Source organism: Monopterus albus, unplaced genomic scaffold (genome assembly GCF_001952655.1).
Source record: "Monopterus albus unplaced genomic scaffold, M_albus_1.0 scaffold182.1, whole genome shotgun sequence".
NCBI lineage: Eukaryota > Metazoa > Chordata > Actinopteri > Synbranchiformes > Synbranchidae > Monopterus > Monopterus albus.
The window spans coordinates 728,953-738,689 of NW_018128062.1; the positions used below are offsets into that span (position 1 = coordinate 728,953).

Sequence of the window (9,737 nt, forward strand, 5' to 3'; positions counted from 1 at the left end):
GTAGTGTTGTTTTCCACTTTAATTTTGGGTGTCACTCCAGATCCAGACCTCCATGGGTTGCTAAATTTGATTTGCATTGATAATTTCTGTGTGATTTTGTTGTCAGCACATTCAACTATGTAATGAACAAGGTATTTAATAAGAATATTTCATTCATTCAGATTTAGGATGTCTTATTTTTGTGTTCCCTTTAGTTTTTTGAGCAGTGTATTTACCTTTCCCACAAAAATCCATTCATTATATCTGCAAACATTTTATTGTTTTCAGCAAACATTATTTGTTTCTATGCTTATTTTAGGGGAGCTATTATGTGGTTTGTTTGTTTTCTGTCTACAACCTTTTTGTTGTGATGTCACTACCTGTGAATTTGTGCTACTCACCTTAGCTGACTGGAGTCTAAGCTGATGAGAGGTGAGTCTACATGAGTGCTCCCATCAGTACAATGTTACAATGCAGTAAAACCACTAAATGATGGTTCAGGTTTTATTTTGTAAGATTCACAGACACTGTTGTTTTATTGATTCTTATTATATATGTGTATCTAGTGTAAAAAAAACAACCTCTTTTTGTTTTGACACGGCAGGTTGAAGTGGTGATGATGTACCTTGATCTCCTGGATCTGATTGTCCAGTCCTCCAATGTCAGCATAGGTTTCTTGTGGGGCCTTCTCGACTTTCATCACTGTCACCAGGGGATCTGTGTCATCCATCAGCACCCCAATCACAGCATGAACCTACAATGATCCACAAACAAAGGACAACTGGTGAGAATATGTTCAATTCCATTTAGGGAAGTGCCTTTAATTTTTAACTTGCATTATAAAGCTTTTAGTGAACTCTGTAATTTGCTGACTCTACATTAATTAATAGTAGAGATGCCCCACGCTGAAAGATTGGTATCAATGTCAGACACATATTTCAACCAAACTAATGTGACAACAAGCATCGGATCAGACTCTGTATGTGTAGATACCCAATGTTAAAAGACTTTGACTGGTGCCCGAGCCACCTCAACTGGTTCCATTCAATGTGGAGGAGCAGCGGCTCTACTCTGAGCTCCTCACGGGTGACTGAGCTCCGCACCCTATCCTTAAGGGTGCGCCCAGCCACTCTCCAAAGGAAACTCATTTCTGCCGCTTGTATCTGCGATCTCATTCTTTTGGTCATGATCAAAAATTCATGACCATAGGTGAGGGTAGGAACGTTGATGGACTGGTAAATTGAGAACTTAGCCCCCGTTCCCTGGCTGCGCCTAGAAATTCTGTCCATAAAAATAATGAACAAAATTGGTGACAAAGGGCAGCCTTGGCAGAGTCCAACATAAACCAGAAACAGGTCTGACTTACTGCTGGCAATGCGAACCAAGCTCCTACTCCGGTCATACAGGGAACAGACAGCCCGTAACAATGAGCCCCGCACCCCATAGTCCCAAAGTACCTCCCACAGGATGCCACGAGGGGCACGGTCAAATGCCTTCTCCAAATCCACAAAACACATGTAGACTGGTTGGGCAAACTCCCATGAACTCTCCAACACTCTAGTGAGGGTATAGAGCTGGTCCAGTGTTCCACAGCCAGGGCGAGAACCACACTGTTCCTCTTGAATCTGAGGTTTGACTATCGGCCAGATTCTCCTCTCCAGTACCCTGGCATAGACTTTCCTTGGGAGGCTAAGAAATGTGATTCCTCTATAGATGGAACACACTCTCCACCACCCTGGTCTGCCAGTCCAGAGGCACCTTACCCGAACTCCACGCAGTGCTGCAGAGTCGTGTCAACCAAGACAGCCCCATAACATCCATAGACTTGAGAAACTCGGGGCGGACCTCATCCACCCTCAGAGCCTTGCCACCGAGGAGTTCCTTAACTACCTCGGCAACTTCAGCCAGGGTAATAGACAAGTCCCCTCCCAAGTCTCCAGCCCTGGCTTCCTTTACGGAAGGCATGTCGGAGGGATTGAGGAGATCTTCAGAGATCTTCACTGTAAATATGTCAAGTTTATTGTCTTGAATTAGAAACAATTAGAAATCTGCTTAAAATAAGCTGAACAATACCTTGTGGTTGAGCAGGACAGAACAGCCTGGCTCCAACAAATCCTTATCCACAAAGGACAGAATGCTGACATAGTGCTCTGATCCTACCGAGGTGGAAACAATGGCATGGTTATCATCAATGATTTCCTCTAGAGTGCCCACAGACATTGGGGTTCCCCTAAGGTCATCCACCTTTGACCTCTCCTCCTATTAAAAAAAAAATAAAAAAGACAAGAACTGAATTACTTTACATAATTATGTGGCACAAAAAGCTTGTGAGTTACTTGTGTTAAAAGTCTGACCTCCTGTTTCTCCTCCAGAGGTTTCATCTGTTCCTGGTTCCTGATGAATTCCTCCTCCATAAGTAAGTAATCTTTGATCCGCTCCTGTTTTAGCAGCTTCAGACGGCACTGAGTGTGAGGGGTGACTGAAAGACAGACACAAGCCAACATATGTAAGGATTATGTAAAAATATATAAACACCAAATTCCTAAAATAACAGCCACTTTGTTTCACAGACTTTGCCTCTGTTCTAAACTTGAAAGGCATCTGTTTTGATCCCCCCACCACCACAGGCCAGGCCATATATGGAGTTTCAACAGTATTAGTCTGTGAGCTCAAACAGAATATTCAACAAAAGCTGCTCATTGCACACTTCCAAATAAACAGTGACAGTACAAAACACGCTTTAACAGAAATGAAAAATGTCAGCCAAAATTTCAGATTTGTGATCCAGAACAAAGCTTTTTTTTTGACTTTCTTACCCAAAGGAAGTTTGCTGGCCGCATCTGGTCCTTTGGTCTTCTTCTTTTTCTTGCCAACTCTGGTGGGAATTGGTGGTTCATACTTCTTCTTCTTATCCTTAAATTAAATGTGGGATATCAGAAAATATAACAGCCAGAATACATAAACTACAGTACCAACATTTCCCAAACATGTAGCAAAAATATTTACATGGTAACGTAAGCCAAACTTAGCAAACACTTTGGCTTGGTACCTTGATACAAACAGCTAAGATCTTTAACTACATAAAGTACCATTTATTTAGTATTTATACAACTCTAAGTATGGCCTGTATTTGACACAAAGCATGTGCAGATGACTGGTCAGATGATAATAGGAAAAGCATTGAAACAAAACAAAATGTCAGATTGCTATAACATCAAACAAGAGATAATTACTGAAAGCTTTGTCATATATTAGTTAAAACATTCTACATACCTGTTATATTGTCAAAACCTTTTAACAAACGAAATTAGTTTGCCAATGAAATGTTGGCTTTAATATTAAAATTCAGTACAATGAACGAGTTTGTTTTGTTCAGAGGTCGTTAAAAAGTTCCGTGTTTAGCTGCCAAAACAAGCCAATTCGCATATTAGCGAGCAGAGGCTGTTACTCTCACCTTGTCATCCTTCTTGCCTCCACCTGGACCGTGGCCTCCACTCTGGCTTTGACCCTGGAAGAAAGAGATGCGTTAATAAAGCTGAAAAAGGGTAGGTACCAGTTCATTCCAAGTAATACACACGGTAGTAATTTCCCAAATTCGCTAATTAACTGATCTGTCTGACGTTACAGTAAAGTTGGCTGGCGTCGCCGTTATCTGCAAGAATAGGTAGCTTCAGCTAAAAAAAAAAAAAACAGGCAGCTTCAGCATTTACCTTGTACTAATAGAAACCTATTTTAACGATGACACTATGTCACCCAATAAGGAACATAACGAACTTCTTCAGAATAAGAAAAGCTGTCTACTTTATGAATTACTTCATTAAGAATAGCTATCGATTGGATAACGACTGCTCCCAAACTAGAAAAAAGCTCGCGTAGCTAGGCTTCGGCGAATAGGCTGTTATCTAGTTTTAATCCTGTTACTACTTAACAAATAAGCTGTACGATCAGTTGAAACTACATTGTGGCAGAATGCCAATGTTTCAAACACTATAAGTAACAACGCCTTGGCGAATAATACATTTTAATATAATACATAAACGAGCCCCTGAGAAATATGCTTGCTCACTTACCATTATTACTCGTCGCTCTGAAATGACGTCGGAGTACGGCAACTCTGTAGGGCAAAACACTCAAGGTAAAAAATAAAAAAAAATAAATTAAAAAAAAAAAAAAAAAAAGAATTAAATAACAGATCGCTGTGAGTTATACTAAAAGCATGTTTTTAAACTATAATATGTAAGTCTAATAGTCACTTTAAACTCTCCGTATTTTAAATATCCAATCGGCATTTTTAATGAAAACATTAATAATTATTTTGATTATGTAGTAGTAAGCTAGTAGTGATTTTTATCTTAGAAATCATGGTGATTTCCCTTAAATATTTCCATTCTTTAAAAACAAACCTATCCATGCTGTGCTGATTGGTTTAGTGAAGTGATTCCTGTCTCGCTATTGATTTGTTTTCATTAAAAAAGAAGAGAAAAGTGCTGTATTGTGAAATGTGTAAAACAATGTGATTGTAATGTGTAATGCAACTTTGATTAGAAATGTGGTGGAGTATAAAGTATAGAGATTTGACCTTAGATGTAGTGGAGTAAAAACCAAAGCAGCCATAATTAAATCTACTTAAGTACAGATGAAAAATGTACTTAAATACAGCAGCAAACTAATGGTGCTTCATTATTTTCCACCACTGAGTTACACTAAACCCGTCTGCACAGAGTAGAATCTACCATATTATCAAATCCCACATGACATTAGAGTGTGTTTCAAATTGTCTCCAATGCAACGGATACAGTAGTGGTGTCAGTATCTGTCTGGGAGTTGATGTGACTCAAGTAAGAGCTTTAACAAAGAGTCATTGTATGCCTGCATCTGTCCAAGTGTCATGTGTAGCACACACACACACGCATTTGTGCACTTACAAACTCATATGAACAAACAGGAACACACTGGCATTTGTTCAAAGCTATTTTTATCTGTGTAGGCACAGCTTCTATGGCATAATCTCTGATTTTTTATTAGACTATTTTGTGTGTGTATGTCTAGACACCTGGTCTACACACTGTGGGGACCAAAAACTGCTTACACCCTGCTTATGCTTGCTTTCCATGTGGGGGCCAAATGCTGGTCCCCATCATATAAAGCATTGAATTTTAGGGTGATGATTGACTTGTTTTAAGGTTAGAGTGAGCTTAGGCAAATAGTAGTTAGGATACAACTGCAGGAAATTAATCAAAGTCAATGTAAAGTCTCCACAAGGATTGAAAACAAACGTGTGTGTGCAGCAAGCATATTCTTGAACACTGGCAATGGCAAAGCGGCATCCTTGTGGAATGTGTATGACATTGTTCTGTCTCAGTGTGAAGTTGTTTCCATAACAAAGAGTGATGGTTGCTAGATTCAAGTTATTTTTGTTAGTTTTATTATTCTGTGTAAGATATTAGATTTCAGTGCTCAGGGATTTATTCAGGTCGGTGTTATTTTCTCTCTCTCTCTGTGTACTGTTAGTTAGCTTTCTTGCTGAATATGTAGCTGCTGTCTCAGTATTGGTACTAATGAGAATAAAGTGTTCAAATACTGGATGTGCTGTAGGTTAATGACCTGTATATATAGGTGACCTTTGATACATGTCCTCGGTACCTTAGAAGGTCTAAAACTCAAAAATATCAATTAAATCCACTCCAAAGTGTTGTTTATAAGTAATGAATTAAAGCTGTTCCCTGTTGCCTGTTCCCATAGCCCTGCTTTCCTTTATTATTGTTGATATTTCCATTCATGCACAGCACACATACAGTTAAACAGCAGATTTAACACTCAAAAGTTTTTAACAATTTTAAACAATAACTCCTTGTTTTCAGACAGAGGTACAAACAAGTAGCCTTCTCATTTCTATCTATTTCACCCCTCTGCTGGCTAAAATGACCACTGTTGACAGCTGGTTTCATCAGCTGTGTAGCTAGCTAAACAAGCTAATGTTAGGTTGGTGAGTTTGTTAAAAAAAACTGTCTCCATCTGACTTTTTAGTGTTTCCAGATGACTTAAGAGTCTTGTGTAAGATTCCACTTCATAGCTACTACTCTACTCTACCTTCGGTTGTTCCCATTAGGTGTCGCCACAGTTATTAACAATCCTGTCTTTTGTCCTTTTTATTTGTTAGACTTGTTGTGAATCTAGACTACAAGAAAAACATAAATCTAACAGGCTAAAATCAAATGAGTACTGGGACATCTTGTTTCTCTGCATTTATATCAAAACCAATAACCAATGGACTTGGACAACATTAGGGTGTGAAAATGTCCTCATGTCTACATCTGTGCTTGGATAATGTGCAGCAAACCCTAATGTAAACAGCAGTCTCATATAATAGGCTTAATCTCTGATTCAGTGTACTATCCATTCAGCTGGAGATCGGCCTGTTTGGTTTGTAATGAAGTTCTTTTTTTGTGGTTTTGTCCCCGGTTTGTTGCGATAGTGAATGAAAGCAGAGCCAAAGATAGAAGCCATTGAACAGGATATAATATGGGTGTGAAAATTTTGTCTGAGTCATGAGTGATGCGAATGAGAGCGCCATTGATCGTTTGGTTGTAAAATTGTGTTCTGCATTTATGGTTGTTCAGCTTTCTTTTCATTTTCGACACAACACAATGTTATGTAATAACCACAGTCTAACACAAAAACAAGAAACACCCATTTTATTAAAGTTATTTTTCTCTCATTGATATTGGTAGAGCCATGCTGAGGATAGTAAAGTACTGCAGATGAGTGGAAGTTGTGGTTGGGTGTGAAGTAGCGATGTAGTGCATTGGGTCTTTATAGACAGAATGTCTCGAGGCAGACCTTTTGTTATCACCATGGAAACTGAATCCTTCACTGGGGAACATAACAGCACTCTGAGCCTAGTCCAGATGTGAGACTCTGGAAAACTATAGTATCATACATCATTTATGGAGCAGGTCATCTCATGCTCTTGACAGGAAAGTGGGCTGTGATTCTAAGCTGCAGCTGCTTGGGGTCAACCTGGTTGTCGATGGAAAGGATAGACAGCATTATGTAGTTATAAATTCAGTCTTGTACATCAGCCAGTTATTGTTGTTTCCTCAGGAAGGCAGTCTTCAGTGTCAGTTTGTCTGTACTAGCCTCATCCACTCAGCCTTTTGTCTCCTTTGGAAATGATTCACACCCTATCTATCCACGCTAGTCTCTGCCAGGCGGTTGTTCATAATGCCAAGGGCGCCCACCCCTCCTGAGAATCCATTCTGACGTGAACTGGAGCCGGACTGGCGTGGGTGCCCGATGGCCATCTCTGATAGCTGCTTCTGCATAATGGCCAGATTTACCTGTGTGAAGGGGAAGAGAAAAAGAAATCCACAGATGAGGTACCATAATATTTGCTGTCTGTGTTTGGAAGTGTAACTTGCAAAAGCCTGCAAAACAATAGGTAATACAATGTGTTGGTGGCAGGTACATCTGATTTCACAGGTGTGATATCAAGCCAGCAGATGGTGTTTCTTCTCTCCTTTGGTGTGTTGATTTAAGTGAACAAATATGGCAAGTACTGAACAGGTGTGACTGACAGAAACCAGATATTTATGATCCCACACACCAACCTTTCATTTTTCATTCTATACAGCAACATGTAGAGAATGTACACAACTGATGTGTAATGCTGTTTTACGTGTTTGGTCAATATGAAATCAAATGCGATGGAGCTGTTTTACACACAGTTATGTATGTAACACCAACAACTGGTTGATGGATTTCCATGAACTTCTGTGCAAATGTTTATGTCCCCCAGAGGACAGAGGTCACCTATTGATTTTGATGATCCCCTGACTTTTCCTCTAGAACAATCAGAGCAGGTCAAATATTGATTTGGGGTTTAGGATAGCATTTCTTTGTCATCAACCTCAGCTCTACTTTGTCTATAGTACTAATTAGAAAATGTTTACAATGTTACAAAACAAAGATGGTAAATGTCATACTTAGCTGATTTTTTCAAAAATGATTATGTTATCAGTATGCCCACTGACTGTGTAAATATGGACACCTCATTACCACTTCCATCCATTATGCAAAGGTGAAGCCAAAATACTATGAATATGGTGGCTGCCTTCTTGGCTGCCACCATATTCTGTGCAGTAGTGACTGAGTAGTTGAGTAACATATCAGACCGCCAATCAAAACTGTCTCATTCAAAATACACCCCTTTTTATATCATCAAATAACTTCATCATCACCTTCATTTATTCAGGGAAAACATCAATTGAGAGCAAACTCTCATTCTCATAAAGTTAGCACCTTTGAATCAGTAATAAACATATACTGTACACATGAATCAAATAAAATCAGTTAAAAATCCAAAATCACAAAACACATAACACTTAAATATATACAATTAACATAAATAAAGTCATATTAAAACACAGTAACTAAATAATCTGTTACAAACACATTTAAACTGTGAAATAATATATAAAAGCTGTTTAAATTGAAATAAAGGAATTAGCATAGCGTTTAGGTTTTTTTTTTCTTTGTAAACACTTCCATCTTTGCAGGGCATAGTAACAGAAGGACATCTTTCCTACTTCTGTATTGACAAAAAAAAGGGTTGCAGATCAAGATAATCTTGTGAACTGGTCTGGTATGTTGATGGTTTATAACTCAGGAGGTATGTAATATATTCAGGCAACTTACTAAGTAGGACTTTATAAATGAATAACATACAATGATGCTCCTTCCCATCGTCAAAGATGACCAACCTACTTTCTGATATAGTTCACAATGTTGAGTCCTAAAGGGATCTCCAGTAAGAAATCTAATAGCAGCATGATACACTGAGTCAAGTGGTTTCAGGATTTTGGCAGATGCATGCATATAAATTACTTAGTTACTTTGGATCCTAGATCATTAATAAAAATAGTGAATAAAGTGGGACCAAAAAATGGATCCTTGTGGGACTCCTCTAATACCAATAAAATTAGACTTAAAACAATATACTACAACAGCTTGTGATCTATCAGACAAATGATTTCTAAACCAATTACCTGACTTCTCATCAAATCCAGTATGGTGTATGAAGTCCACGATATGCTAACCCCTGGACATAGGAATAAAGCTTAACCTCTCACACTAAGGTGGCATATCTGAAACATATTAAAGCTCCAAACACTGCTTGAGGTTTTTTGGTGGAGATATTCTCTCAGTAATTGACTACCATGAACTTGCGAACAGAGCTCCCTGCAGACCTCCCTCTCACATGTTATTAATTCAGGATAAGACCCCAAAACCTCCCAAATAATAACAACCTGCAGTTATAGGCAGCTCTCTCCTTATCCCCTCAGATGTTACTGTACTGAGAAATTTTCATAAGCCAGTACATTCTGGCTATTTGAGGAAGTGTTACATTTTGTCTGAAATAACCAATAAAAGCTGTGACACTGGCCACTTAAGACCATATTTGCTTTGCACAGTATTTAGTTGACGTAACATATTATTAAGGACAGGAAATTGATTTTGATTTGATTTGATTTGATTTATTCATTCAAGCATGTAAAACAGTTGATATGTCAACACATGTAATTTCACACATATCCAACAATAATACCTAGTACATGCTTGAACGGAGTAGGAAGAAGTTAGACTTATCTAGTCCTACCCCATGACATCATCTTACAACTTTTAAGTCCTAAGCAATATCTCTACATAAATAATTATCCTCTACACCACACAAGTAATATACTACAGAATTATTACAG

At 38.5% G+C, this 9,737-nt stretch overlaps 2 protein-coding genes across 4 annotated transcripts in view; both read right to left on the reverse strand.

Annotated features, from left to right (window-relative positions):
- psmc1b (proteasome 26S subunit, ATPase 1b) overlaps positions 1–4,121 on the reverse strand; it is a 10,049-nt gene extending 5,928 nt beyond the window's left edge. Inside the window, exons 1-6 of the mRNA XM_020616967.1 lie at positions 4,050–4,121; positions 3,434–3,487; positions 2,796–2,892; positions 2,334–2,458; positions 2,053–2,238; positions 605–733 (exon numbers count right to left, since the gene is read on the reverse strand). Coding sequence (XP_020472623.1) covers positions 605–733; positions 2,053–2,238; positions 2,334–2,458; positions 2,796–2,892; positions 3,434–3,487; positions 4,050–4,052 — 594 coding nt within the window. The 5' untranslated portion in view covers positions 4,053–4,121. The remainder of the gene's footprint in view (positions 1–604; positions 734–2,052; positions 2,239–2,333; positions 2,459–2,795; positions 2,893–3,433; positions 3,488–4,049) is intronic.
- A 2,464-nt stretch (positions 4,122–6,585) lies between these two features.
- LOC109969800 (potassium channel subfamily K member 13-like) overlaps positions 6,586–9,737 on the reverse strand; it is a 15,794-nt gene continuing 12,642 nt past the window's right edge. For all 3 annotated transcript variants that reach the window (XM_020616969.1, XM_020616968.1, XM_020616970.1), the window contains one exon: positions 6,586–7,319. In XM_020616969.1, coding sequence (XP_020472625.1) covers positions 7,164–7,319 — 156 coding nt within the window. In that variant the 3' untranslated portion in view covers positions 6,586–7,163. The remainder of the gene's footprint in view (positions 7,320–9,737) is intronic.